The following is a 14,911-nucleotide window of genomic DNA, read 5'->3' as shown; positions in this document are numbered from 1 at the left end:
AACACCTCCCTAGGGAGGCGTTCGGGTGGCATCCTGACCAGATGCCCGAACCACCTCATCTGGCTCCTCTCCATGTGGAGGAGCAGCGGCTTTACTTTGAGTTCCTCCCGGATGGCAGAGCTTCTCACCCTATCTCTAAGGGAGAGCCCCGCCACCCGGCGGAGGAAACTCATTTCGGCCGCTTGTACCCGTGATCTTGTCCTTTCGGTCATAACCCCAAGCTCATGACCATAGGTGAGGATGGGAACGTAGATCGGCCGGTAAATTGAGAGCTTTGCCTTCCGGCTCAGCTCCTTCTTCACCACAACGGATCGATACAGCGTCCGCATTACTGAAGACGCCGCACCGATCCGCCTGTCGATCTCACGATCCACTCTTCCCTCACTCGTGAACAAGACTCCGAGGTACTTGAACTCCTCCACTTGGGGCAGGGTCCCAAAAATATTTTTTGCAAATCAATAATCATAATAATGTGCCGTTGTCTAGTGCCTGTGCTGTGTAGAGCTTGGCAGGGTAATCTTGTAATACTCCATACCAGTAAGTGGCAGCAGGTAGTTCATTGCTTTGTAGAAGTCGGAAAGCGTCGAGGATGGTTTGTCGTGATCCCAATATGCAGAGCACAGCGGGAGACAGCGTGCAGGTAAAAAGGTATGTAACGCTTAAACCAAAAATGAACAAAAGGCAAGTCCCGCTAGGAAAAGGCACTGATGCATAGGGATGTCTATGTAAAACAAAAGTAAAACTGAACTGGCTACAAAGTAAACAAAAACAGAATGCTGGACGACAGCAAAGTCTGTGTGGAGCAAAGACGGCATCCACAAAGCACAACCGTACATGACATGACAATCAACAATGTCCCCAAAAAGGATAGCATACGCACAACTTAAATAGTCTTGATTGCGAAAACAAAGCGGGTGCGGGCAATAGCACTCAAAGGAAGGCGTGAAGCTGCTGCAGGAGAACACCAACACAACAGGAAGGGTCACCAAAATAACAGCGCAAGACAGGAACTAACGCACTACACACAAGAAACAATAACAAACTCAAAATAAGGGACGACAACATGGTGGAGTTCTATTTTTTAACCTTTTCTGCTAGTGGTGTGCCTCCGTATTTTTTTTATGAAAAAAATGTGCCTTGGCTCAAAAAAGGTTGAAAAACACTGGCTTAGTGTCTGTGCTGTGTAGAACTGGGCAGGGTAACCACGTAATACTCCATGCCAGTAGGTGGCGGCAGGTAGTTAACTGCTTTGTAAAAGTCGGAAGGTGTCGGGTGAGACCAGGACGGTTTGTTGTGAACACAATATGCAGACCACAGCGGGAGGCAGCGTGCAGGTAAAAAGGTATGCAACGCTTAGACCAAAAATGAACAAAAGGGAAAGGAAAAGGCAATGGCTGTGCAAAAGCTAAAGTAAAACTGAACGGGCTACAAAGTAAACAGAAACAAAATGCTGGACGACGGCAAAAACTTACGGCGTCCACAAAGTGCATCCGTACATGACATGACAATCGACAATGTCCACACAAAGAAGGATAGCGACAACTTAAATAGCCCTGCTTGCTAACACAAAGCAGGTGCGTGGAATAGCGCTCAAAGGAAAGCATAAAACTGCTAACCAACAAAACAGGAAGGGCCACCAAAATAACAGCGCAAGACAAGAACTAAAGCACTACACACAGGAAAACACAAACTAAAAATAAGATGGAGTTTCATTTTTTAACGTTTTCTGCTGGTGGGTGTGGCTCTACAATTTTTTTAATGAAAAAAATATGCCTTGCCTCAAAAAAGGTTGAAAAACACTGCATTAAATAACACACTCGGTAAAAATGACTTCTTCACAACAATTCAGCAGTTTTTCATAATAAACAACAGACTCTAGAAAAATAGCAGGAACACATGGCTGGATCAGTCAGAATAATAAATAAATAAATAGTAGTTAATCCTATAATATCCTACTGTATAGTCACGGGACATTTGTGTTGACTATTATAAAAATGGCACTAATTTCCCTATGAAATATGCTAGCTAGTCGACTTCAACTTTACTGACAAATAAACGGCTTAATAGATGAATAATAGTTACTGTACATAGCAGACCTGGGCAAATTAAGGCCCGGGGGCCACATGCGGCCCGTTGAGCTTTTCAATCTGGCCCGCCGGACATTCCCAAATAATTGTTTTAGATGTTTAAGATGGAAAGTGTAGCTGCCATTATGATGTGCACTCATGTTTTCTAATGACCGGAAGTCTTCAACTATACTAAGTCTTTCAATGCTTGGAATCTGCATCATATACTAGTTACTATGGTCATCTAATTAGTTACTATGGTCATCTAATTACTTACTATGGTCACTATGAGATATCTCAGATTGTAGGTGGGTTTTTTTCCACTATGTTTGTTGTATCTTGGTTGCGTTTCGGTTGATTGTAAAATATGTTGTCAATATTCAGTGTTTTATCATTCATAGTTAATATTGTAAATCCCACATTCTTTATTTTCATGCACATTCTGGGAGTGTCATTCAGTAAAAAAAAATTCAAATTCCATTCCGTTTTTTAAAGCAGTCTGTCATAACGTCTTTAGTAGGAATGTCGATAAATGCTAAAAAATGTAATATCGGAAATTATCGGTATCGTTTTTTTATTATCGGTATAGTTTTTTTTTTGGTTTTTTTAATTAAATCAACTTAAAAAACACAAGATACACTTACAATTAGTGCACCAACCCCAAAAACCTCCCTCCCCCATTTACACTCATTCACACACATTCACACAAAAGGGTTGTTTCTTTCTGTTATTAATATTCTGGTTCCTACATTATATATCAATATATATCAATACAGTCTGCAAGGGATACAGTCCGTAAGCACACATGATTATGTGTGCTGCTGGTCCACTAATAGTACTAACCTTTAACAGTTAATTTTACTCATTTTCATTCATTACTAGTTTCTATGTAACTGTTTTTATATTGTTTTACTTTCTTTTTTATTCAAGAAAATGTTTTTAATTTATTTATCTTATTTATGTTATTATTTTTTTTAAAGGACCTTATCTTCATCATACCTGGTTGTCCAAATTAGGCATAATAATGTGTTAATTCCACGACTGTATATATCGGTATTGGTTGATATCGGTATTGGTTGATATCAGTATCGTTAATTAAGAGTTGGACAATATCGGAATATCGGATATCGGCAAAAAGCCATTATCGGACATCCCTAATGCTAAGTCTTTCAATGCTTGGAATCTGCATCATATACTAGTTACTATGGTCATCTAATTAGTTACTTTGGTCATCTAATTACTTACTATGGTCACTATGAGATATCTCAGATTGTAGGTGTTTTTTTTTTCACTATGTTTGTTGCATTTTGGTTGCGTTTTGGTCGATTGTAAAATATGTTGTCAATATTCAGTGTTTTATCATTCATAGTTAATATTGTAAATCCCACATTCTTTATTTTCATGCACATTCTGGGTGTCTCATTCAGTAAAAAAAATTTCAAATTCCATTCCGTTTTTTAAGGCGGTCTGTCATAACGTTTTTTAGTAGGGATGTCCGATAATGGCTTTTTTGCCGATATCCGATATTCCGATATTGTCCAACTCTTAATTACCGATACCGATATCAACCGATACCGATATATACAGTCGTGGAATTAACACATTATTATGCCTAATTTGGACAACCAGCTATGGTGAAGATAAGGTCCTTTTTAAAAAAAATTATCAAATAAAATAAGATAAATCAATTAAAAACATTTTCTTGAATAAAAAAGAAAGTAAAACAATATAAAAACAGTTACATAGAAACTAGTAATTAATGAAAATTAGTAAAATTAACTGTTAAAGGTTAGTACTATTAGTGGACCAGCAGCACGCACAATCATGTGTGCTTACGGACTGTATCCCTTGCAGACTGTATTGATATATATTGATATATAATGTAGGAACCAGAATATTAATAACAGAAAGAAACAACCCTTTTGTGTGAATGAGTGTAAATGGGGGAGGGAGGTTTTTTGGGTTGGTGCACTAATTGTAAGTGTATCTTGTGTTTTTTATGTTGATTTAATAAAATTAATAATTAAATAAATTAATTTAAAAAAACGATACTGATAATTAAAAAAAAACGATACCGATAATTTCCGATATTACATTTTGAAGCATTTACTACATCTCTAGTTTTTAGCTTTCAATCATTATTGTGAGGTTTTGTATTAGCGTTCCTAAAAATAGATATACCGGCCCCCAGACACCCTTTTTTTTCTTTATCTAAATCTGGCCCCCCGAATAAAATAATTGCCCAGGCCTGATATATAATGTAGGAACCAGAATATTAATAACAGAAAAAAACAACCCTTTTGTGTGAATGAGTGTGAATGGGGGAGGGAGGTTTTTTGGGTTGGTGCACTAATTGTAAGTGTATCTTGTGTTTTTTATGTTGATTTAATTAAAAAAAAAACAAAAAAAAAAAAAAAAACGATACCGATACCGATAATTAAAAAAAACAACGATATCAATAATTTCCGATATTAAATTTTAAAGCATTTATCGGCCGATAATATTATCGGACACCCCTAGTTTTTAGCTTTCAATCATTATTGTGAGGTTTTGTATTAGCGTTCCTAAAAATAGATATACCGGCCCCCAGACACACTTTTTTTTTAATCTATATCTGGCCCCCCGAGTAAAATAATTGCCCAGGCCCGATATATAATGTAGGAACCAGAATATTAATAACAGAAAGAAACAACCCTTTTGTGTGAATGAGTGTGAATGAGTGTAAATGGGGGAAGGAGGTTTTTTGGGTTGGTGCACTAATTGTAAGTGTATCTTGTGTTTTTTATGTTGATTTAATAAAAAAAACAAAAAAAAAACAAACAAACAAAAAAAACGATACCGATACCGATAATTTAAAAAAACGATACCAATAATTTCCGATATTAAATTTTAAAGCATTTAGCGGCCGATAATATTATCGGACATCTCTAGTTTTTAGCTTTCAATCATTATTGTGAGGTTTTGTATTAGCGTTCCTAAAAATAGATGTACCGGCCCCCAGACACACTTTTTTTTAATCTAAATCTGGCCCCCCCGAGTAAAATAATTGCTCAGCCCGATATATAATGTAGGAACCAGAATATTAATAACAGAAAGAAACTTGTGTGAATGAGTGTAAATGAGGGAGGGTTTTTTGGGGGGTTGGTGCACTAATTTTAAGTGTATCTTGTGTTTTTTATGTTGATTTAATTAAAAAAATAAAAATAAAATAAAATAAATAAAAACGATACCGATAAAAAAAACAAAAACGATACCGATAATTTCCGATATTACATTTTGAAGCATCTATCGGCCGATAATATCGGCAGGCCGATATTATCGGACATCTCTAGTTTTTAGCTTTCAATCATTATTGTGAGGTTTTGTATTAGCATTCCTAAAAATAGATATACCGGCCCTCGGACACACTTTTTTTTAATCTAAATCTGGCCCCCCGAGTAAAATAATTGCCCAGGCCCGATATATAATGTAGGAACCAGAATATTAATAACAGAAAGAAACAACCCTTTTGTGTGAATGAGTGTAAATGGGGGAGGGAGGTTTTTTGGGTTGGTGCTCTAATTGTAAGTGTATCTTGTGTTTTTTATTTTGATTTAATAAATAAATAAATAAATAAATAAAAAACAAAAAAAAACAAAAAACGATACCGATACCGATAATTTAAAAAAACGATACCAATAATTTCCGATATTAAATTTTGAAGCATTTATCTGCCGTTAATATTATCGGACATCTCTAGTTTTTAGATTTAAATCATTATTGTGAGGTTTTGTATTAGCGTTCCTAAAAATAGATATACCGGCCCCAGACACACTTTTTTTTATCTAAATCTGGCCCCCCGAGTAAAATAATTGCCCAGGCCTGATATATAGTATCGATGCTAATAAACATGCTATTCATGAAATTCAAATAGTAGTAGTAAAAGATGACTGATAGTGTTAAAATGAGCAGTGACAACATGACAAGACAGAAAATGAGCAATGGGAAAACAACAAGTGAATGTAAAAACAGTGACATGATGTCCAAGAAGAGAAGAGACAGGAAGAATAAGAAGAATAAATAGAGAGAATATGTGCAGCCTTGCTGAAAGTGTCTAGTGGGGACAAAAAAATGGTTTGAAATGAGGCTAAAACAAGTTGTTGCTAAACGTGTATGCTAAGGACGCTTTAAAGGGCCTCGTCTTCCAGATGCGAGCGAGCCTCGGGGCCCGGTTGAGGTTCGAGGTGTTCGTGGTGCTCAAAAGTGTGTTCGTGCTCTGAGTGACGGCGGTGAGGCTGATGAGACTCCATTGGGTGGTCGGTGTGCCGTACCTCCTCATCTTTCTCTCGGATGAGCTTTTCCGTCTCGTTGTCCATGCCGTCGCCCGCGCTTGGGATGGGGAAGTCGGTGCCGCTCTCCCTGGTGAGCTTACTACACACACACACACACACACACTGGTTATCATTTGGAATGGGGACCAAGGAAAAGAAAAGTTAATCTGAGACTGAGTTGACTTGAAACTGTTTAATGTTGCACTTTTTATATGCAGAAGAAAAGTTTTGTCATTTTATTTCATCTGAGCAACAACTTGAGGCAGTTTAATGTTGATTAACGTGGACCCCGACTTAAAGGCCTACTGAAAGCCACTACTACCGACCACGCAGTCTGATAGTTTATATATCAATAATGAAATCTTAACATTGCAACACATGCCAATACGGCCGGGTTAGCTTACTAAAGTGCAATTTTAAATTCCGCGCGAAATATCCTGCTGAAAATGTCTCGGTATGATGACGTCAGCGCGTGACGTCACGGATTGTAGAGGACATTTTGGGACAGCATGGTGGCCAGCTATTAAGTCGTCTGTTTTCATCGCAAAATTCCACAGTATTCTGGACATCTGTGTTGGTGAATCTTTTGCAATTTGTTCAATGAACAATGGAGACAGCAAAGAAGAAAGCTGTAGGTGGGAAGCGGTGTATTGCGGCCGACTGCAGCAACACAAACACAGCCGGTGTTTCATTGTTTACATTCCCGAAAGATGACAGTCAAGCTTTACCATTGGTCTGTGGAGAACTGGGACAACAGAGACTCTTACCAGGAGGACTTTGAGTTGGATGCGCAGACGCGGTACCGTGAGTACGCATGCAGCTGCGGCTTCCAAACATTTGATCGCTTGCCTGTACGTGCGTGCCGCTATGTGCATGTCACGTACGTAACTTTGGGGACTTTGGGGAAATATATGTGCTGTATGAACTTTGGGGAGGTGAACGGTACTTTGGGCTGTGGGATTGAGTGTGTTGTGCAGGTGTTTGAGTTGTATTGGCGGGTTATATGGACGGGAGGGGGGAGGTGTTTGTTATGCGGGATTAATTTGTGGCATATTAAATATAAGCCTGGTTGTGTTGTGGCTAATAGAGTATATATATGTCTTGTGTTTATTTACTGTTTTAGTCATTCCCAGCTGAATATCAGGTCCCACCCGCCTCTCACAGCATCTTCCCTATCCGAATCGCTCTAGTCCTTCACTCTCACTTTCCTCATCCACGAATCTTTCATCCTTGCTCAAATTAATGGGGAAATCGTCGCTTTCTCGGTCCGAATCGCTCTCGCTGCTGGTGGCCATGATTGTAAACAATGTGCGGATGTGAGGAGCTCCACAACCTGTGACGTCACGCTACTCGTCTGCTACTTCCGGTACAGGCAAGGCTTTTTTTTATCAGCGACCAAAATTTGCAAACTTTATCGTCGATGTTCTCTACTAAATCCTTTCAGCAAAAATATGGCAATATCGCGAAATGATCAAGTATGACACATAGAATGGACCTGCTATCCCAGTTTAAATAAGAAAATCGCATTTCAGTAGGCCTTTAAACAAGCTGAAAACTTATTGGGGTGTTACCATTTAGTGGTCAATTGTACGGAATATGTACTGTACTGTGCAATCTACTAATAAAAGTCTCAATCAATCAAAAAAAAAAGCACTTTGTATGGAGAAAGGTTTTGTTAAGAAACCATTCTGAGCCTTATCTTATTTAGTTTTTATTTGATATATGTTGACCACATTAACCCTGGCAATGGACTCTGTGTGTATATGTATGTTATGCCATTGTTTACAAATTTGGTAAATAAATAATCAAAAAAATTTATATTTTGTTGTTTTCTTACTGTACCAAAAATGAACCGAACCGTGACCTCTAAACCGAGGTACGTACCGAACCGAAATTTTTGTGTACCGTTACACCCCTATCTGATACTGTTTTGCTGTTGTTTAGGGTCAACCGCCACCTACTGGATTAAAAAAGTCACTACATTTTACATGCAAATAAAATTAATAGTTAGCCAAGTTAATTTTAGTTTTTTGTTTCTTTAAACAAATAGTTGTGCAGAAAGGAATATGAAAGGCGCAACTCGAATCAATGAGCCAAACAGTAAATAAAGAGAATACATTTGACCTTATTTGGTGCTATAAGATCAAAATGATACACTTTTTCCATTTTCTTAGTTCTATTTAGACCAGGGGTGTCCAAAGTGTGGCCCAGTGGCCATTTGTGGCCCACAGCTAATATTTTGACGGCCCGCGGCACATTCTAAAAATATTATTAAAGAAAAAAGTGACATAAAAGAGCAAACAGATGAAATGTAACGAGAAAAAGTTGCAATGTTGACTCTAATAACACACAGCTTCCATGCAGGCTGTTTTTTTTCCTTTAAAGCTGTCTTTGCTCAAAAATAATAATGAATCAAAATCAAGGTTATGAATTGTTGACCTATTCACTTTAACTTAAAAATTCTACTTTTAAATATTTAAGGAAATGTATGCATATTTTGTGTTTGCCATAAAAAAAATACAAATAAAAGTTTTCTTGGACAAAAACGGCATAAAGCAAACAAAAAAAATACATGAAAAGAATAATAAAAACGTATAATCGATGGTTAGATCTGAATTTGATCTAGAGACATAAGCATTGAAAGTAGACAAGCAAAAAAAAAAAAAGATTTATGATATATTTTTAACACTGAGTCGAGTCCTTTTGAATCCCAAACATTTCAGTGGGATTAAAAAAACAAAAACTGCCATTGCTAAAATTGTTTATTAAAATCAATGGTATTGCATTATTGACTTATTCAAGGCTTTAATTATTTCACATCAAATATTTCATTTTGAAATATTTTTTGTGAAAATATTACATATTTTGTGTTTTTGCCATAAAAAACAGTGTTTTTTTTTATTTTTTAAAAAGGGCCTAAAACATAATATTTTTTATTTTACTTTATACTAACAGGTAGAGCTGATTCAAGCTTTGAATTAAGAAAAATACAAAATATTATATGACTTATTTTCACTTTAAACCCTTCTGGGATATATATATATATATATATATATATATATATATATATATATATATATATATATATATATATATATATTTTTATATATATATATATATATATATATATATATATATATATATATATATATATATATATATATATAATTATAGCATGTAAATAAACATTTACAAAACATTTATGTGTAAATAATTACAGATGTCTGATAATGGCTTTTTTGCCGATATTCCGATATTGTCCAACTCTTAATTACCGATTCCGATATCAACCGATACCGATATATACAGTCGTGGAATTAACACATTATTATGCCTAATTTTGTTGTGATGCCCCGCTGGATGCATTAAACAATGTAACAAGGTTTTCCAAAATAAATCAACTCAAATTATGGAAAAAAATGCCAACATGGCACTGCCATATTTATTTTTGAAGTCACAAAGTGCATTATTTTTTTTTAACATGCCTCAAAAAAGCAGCTTGGAATTTGGGACATGCTCTCCCTGAGAGAGCATGAGGAGGTTGAGGTGCGCGGGGTTGGGGGGCAGGGGGTAGCGGGGGGTGTATATTGTAGCGTCCCGGAAGAGTTAGTGCTGCAAGGGGTTCTGGGTATTTGTTCTGTTGTGTTTATGTTGTGTTACGGTGCGGATGTTCTCCCGAAATGTGTTTGTCATTCTTGTTTGGTGTGGGTTCACAGTGTGGCGCATATTTGTAACAGTGTTAAAGTTGTTTATACGGCCACCCTCAGTGTGACCTGTATGGCTGTTGACCAAGTATGATAGGCATTCACTTGCGTGTGTGAAAAACCGTAGATATTATGTGATTGGGCCGGCACGCAAAGGCAGTGCCTTTAAGGTTTATTGACGCTCTGTACTTCTCCCTACGTCCGTGTACACAGCGGCGTTTTAAAAAGTCATACATTTTACTTTTTGAAACCGATACCGATAATTTCCGATATTACATTTTAAAGCATTTATCGGCCGATATTATCGGACATCTCTACTTACAATGGCATTCTATTGTATTGTTCCAGTTTCGTAAATTCCCCAAAACGTCACCGCGGACTTATTGAGTCTGTTTAGCTGAACGGAGAGCTAGATTCTACAGCTAGTGTGTCCATGATGATGACTTCTGTTTTGTTTGATCAGCCGTTTTACTGCCGCGTTACAGACAACATTTAAAGTATGTAAATAAACATATACAAAATATTTATGCGTAAATAATGCACTGCACAACATATATATCTGCAGCTTAGCCCGGTGTGGCTAATATACGGAAAAAAAATAAACAATTATTGGTGCGTCTTATACACCGGTGCCCTCTATAGTCGGGAAAAGACGGTAGCTTTCGCCAGGTGTGTCATACTTGCGGTTGCGCTCCTTGACAACCATGCGGGTCATGCTCTGGATGCACTGGGCTCTGTAGTTCTCGTAGTGGCATTCCCGGGTCACGTCTTTCAGGTCCTGCATGTGAGAGCGGACCAGCATGTTCCTCAACATCACAAAGTCGCAGTGCGCCGAGTTTTCCACTGCAGGGAAGATTAGAAACTTGGTATGCGACGGCAAAAGCGGGAAAAACGGGGTCCTTACCTTCTACGATCCCCCAAGGGTAGAGGCGACCTCGCACCCGCTTCCCTTTGGCTTCCACCACCGTGTTGCTGCCAATTACGGCAAATGGAATGCTTTCCTTAATGTGGGAACAAAACAATGCACATGTCAACATTTTCCCAAGTTTTTTTTGGAGGACAAAAGTACTGAGACTCCTGGCTATCACTTACAGGGAATGGAAATGCAAGAAAACATGAACAAATTGATCTTTTGTGTGCACAGATTAGGATGCGAGCAGAGGAGGAAGTGCTTATCGAGGGGTATTTTGATACAACCTTTTCACTTACGATAATATACCGATATTGGAGCCTTAAGTATTGACCGATAATGATATGATATCAGCAGAAATCTGTATACTTGTCAAACAGAGAACAATGGCAGATATGAAAAACACTAACCTATTTATTATTAACTCTCTGGAATGGACTAAAGTTGTCTTTAAGTTGACATACCTAGACATACACACACATATATACATATACATTTATATACACATATGCGTATATATGTGTATATGTATATATATATACATATATATACATATATATATATCAGTGACGTGCGGTGAGGTTGATGGCTGGTGAGGCACTGACTTCATCACAGTCAGATTTACAAACATATGAACCCTAAAGAGTATCTTATTCACCATTTGATTGGCAGCAGTTAACGGGTTATGTTTAAAAGCTCATACCAGCATTCTTCCCTGCTTGGCACTCAGCATCAAGGGTTGGAATTGGGGGTTAAATCACCAAAAATGATTCCCAGGCGCGGCGCTGCTGCTGCCCACTGCTCCCCTCACCTCCCAGGGGGTGATCAAGGGGATGGGTCAAATGCAGAGGACAAATTTCATCACACCTAGTGTGTGTGTGACAATCATTGGTACTTTAACTTAACTTTAACTTTACACATACAAACTGTAGCACACAAAAAAGCACATTTAATAAAAAAAAACGTTATTATGGGCTTACCTTTACTTAGAAATTAAGTCCATGCGCCGCAACTAAAGCCCTCACTTAAATTTTCCACGTGCAAGATTGAATCTATTTAAAAAATTGTAACCGAGGGTTTATAAATGTCACCTATACTGTATGAAACTACAAAATAACAAACACGGAGGCTCCAGTTTACACGAGGACCACTTTATTTACCTATTTTCAAAAACGTCCGCAACGTGACATCACTTCCGCTCTAAGCGCCTTCAAAATAAGAGCTCAAGGCATATACTGTATAACAGCGCATAACAGGAACTTAACATCACAAAGAGGAAAGCCCATGAAAATAGGTTACAAAAGTTATTTAATAAGAAGCCAAAAAGTGCAAAAACAATAATGTTCGTGTTGGAGGAGTTGTGAATTAGGTACACCTGCAGTCTGCAGGTGTATCTAATGTTGTGTCCCTGCAGTCATTCACAACTCCTCCAACACCAACATCATTGTTTTTGCACTTTTTGGCTTCTTATGAAATAACTTTTTAAAATAGATTCAATCTTGCACGTGGAAAGTTTAAGTGTGGGCTTTAGTTGATATAACAATTCTACGGCGGGGGTGCAGGAGGCGAGCCTCAGCCAGTGCGTCTTTTTCAGCCGTTTTATGATCGCTCAGCACAAGAAATACTTTACACACATACAGTTGTTGACAAAATACACTGTACATTATATACCTCAGCTAGCTAAACTATGGAAATGTATAATATAGTTCATATAGCAATACAGTCTCACTGCACAGCAGGCTAGCAGTTAGCCGAGTCATTGCGCAATCCATGTTGCGGCACTGAGTGACGTGCCTCAACTGGCTGCTGATCACCGCACCGTCTCTTCTCAGTATTTGAACGGCAAATGTGAAAATTCAGCGATTTTGAATAAAAATTATCTAAAACTGGTGAAGTTAAATGGAAAATAACTTTATAGTATAATCACATATAACAATTTAAATTTTTTTTTTCTTTTTACATTTTTTTTCTTTCCATGATGGCAGGTGAGGCCCTGCCTCACCTGCCTCTAGTGACTCCACGTCACTGCCCCAAACAATGTTCCCTCTAATTTTCCATATGCGTGAGCAAACACAAAAACTCCTTGAGCATTCAGTGGAGCACATGTGAGCACACCGGTCCCAAACCTGACTAAATAACAAATTAAATGTTTTATTATTATAATCAAATGACAGCAGTCATTTCCATGAGATTATTTTCTAATATAAGTGTTTAGGCCCACTTACAATGACAATAACACAAAATATTGTTTTTCATGAGCTGTGTATTTGTATTGTATGTCTGGGTGGAAAACGAAGAAAAGGAACAGACTTTGCTGTGAAAATAAATAAATAATTTTATCATTTATAATTTAAAATGACATGAGAGTGGCACTTGCCAAGGTGAAGCCACGCATATCTGAACTGGTCTCTCAAAGGCAACAGCAGAAGTCACACTGATTTGCAGGTGTGTAATAATTTGTTGTGAGTTCATGCACTGTGTTGGTTTTGTTGTTTGAACAAGGTGATGTTGATGCACGGTTCATTTTGCGCACCAGTAAAAAAACAACATATAACTTTGCCTTGAATTTGAAAGAAATTGTATTTATTTTTTTCACTAAAGAAGGGTTCGGTGAATGCGCATATGAAACTGCTGGGGTTCGGTACCTCCAACAAGGTTAAGAACCACTGCTCTAGTCTCTTATGTGAATGAGCTAAATAATATTATTTGATATTTTACGGTAATGTGTTAATAATTTCACACATAAGTCGCTCCTGAGTATAAGTCGCAAACTATGAAAAAAACTGCGACTTATAGTCCGAAAAATACGGTACTTCATTTAAGAATATTTTTCAACATATTGAGAAAAAAGGTCTCTTTTTTTTCTACCAAGAAAAGTGCACTTGTTATTAGTGACAATATACTTATTTTAAGGTATTTTTGGGTTCATTGAGGTTAGCTAATTTTACTTGTTTTGGAAAGTCTTGACAAGCCGAATTTTCTTGTTCTATTGGCAGATAATTTTGCTTAGTTCAAATAAAATACCCCTCATTTTTGTACTTTTTTTTCTTGTTTTTGAACACTGACTTTTTGCATTGTGGCAATTGCTCGCAACCCAAACTTAAAGCGTAACATTTATCGGAGAGACAGCTGCTATGTCAACATACTGGCAAGTTGATATGAGGGGCCGTTAGGGACATTATTCAGAATTACCTCTTACATACACTACTGAAATGCTCTCACACAAACAACTGAAATCTTTTTCTTTTATACACACACTACTGAAACACTCTTATAAACACTACTGAAATGCTCTTACATACACTACTGAAATGCTCTCACATAAACAACTGACATTTTTTTCTTTTATACACACTACTGAAACACTCTTATAAACACTACTGAAATGCTCTTATAAACACTACTGAAACACTCTTACATACACTTTATAAGAGTGTTTCAGTAGTGTTTATAAGAGTGTTTCAGTAGTGTATGTAAGAATGTTTCAGTAGTGTTTATAAGAGTGTTTTAGTAGTGTTTATAAGAGTGTTTCAATAGTGTATGTAAGAATGTTTCAGTAGTGTTTATAAGAGTGTTTTAGTAGTGTTTATAAGAGTGTTTCAGTAGTGTTTATAAGAGTGTTTCAGTAGTGTATGTAAGAGCATTTCAGTAGTGTTTATAAGAGTGTTTCAGTAGTGTATGTAAGAGTGTTTCAGTAGTGTTTATAAGAGCATTTCAGTAGTGTATGTAAGAGCATTTCAGTAGTGTTTATAAGAGTGTTTCAGTGGTGTTCATAAGAGTGTTTCAGTAGTGTATGTAAGAGCATTTCCGTAGTGTTTATAAGAGTGTTTCAATAGTGTATGTAAGAGTGTTTCAGTAGTGTTTATAAGAGCATTTCAGTAGTGTATGTAAAAGCATTTCAGTAGTGTTTATAAGAGTGTT

The 14,911-nt window shown here is 37.0% G+C and overlaps 1 protein-coding gene across 2 annotated transcripts in view; it reads right to left on the bottom strand.

Annotated features, from left to right (window-relative positions):
• LOC133572786 (septin-5-like) overlaps positions 1-14,911 on the bottom strand; it is a 44,264-nt gene that overhangs the window by 8,062 nt on the left and 21,291 nt on the right. The window contains exons 10-12 of one of the 2 annotated variants that reach the window (XR_009810578.1): positions 10,985-11,081; positions 10,761-10,858; positions 6,377-6,476 (exon numbers count right to left, since the gene is read on the bottom strand). Coding sequence is in view for 1 of the 2 variants with exons in the window: in XM_061925804.1 (XP_061781788.1) it covers positions 6,377-6,476; positions 10,761-10,923; positions 10,985-11,081 (360 nt within the window). In the remaining variant the exon portion in view is untranslated. Of the gene's footprint in view, positions 1-6,376; positions 6,477-10,760; positions 10,924-10,984; positions 11,082-14,911 lie in introns of both variants that reach the window. The other variant, XM_061925804.1, reaches the window with a different exon arrangement.

Source organism: Nerophis lumbriciformis, linkage group LG30 (assembly GCF_033978685.3).
Source record: "Nerophis lumbriciformis linkage group LG30, RoL_Nlum_v2.1, whole genome shotgun sequence".
NCBI classification, from domain to species: domain Eukaryota; kingdom Metazoa; phylum Chordata; class Actinopteri; order Syngnathiformes; family Syngnathidae; genus Nerophis; species Nerophis lumbriciformis.
Note: the sequence above shows the minus strand (reverse complement) of the source record. Positions and strands in the feature narration are given on the sequence as shown.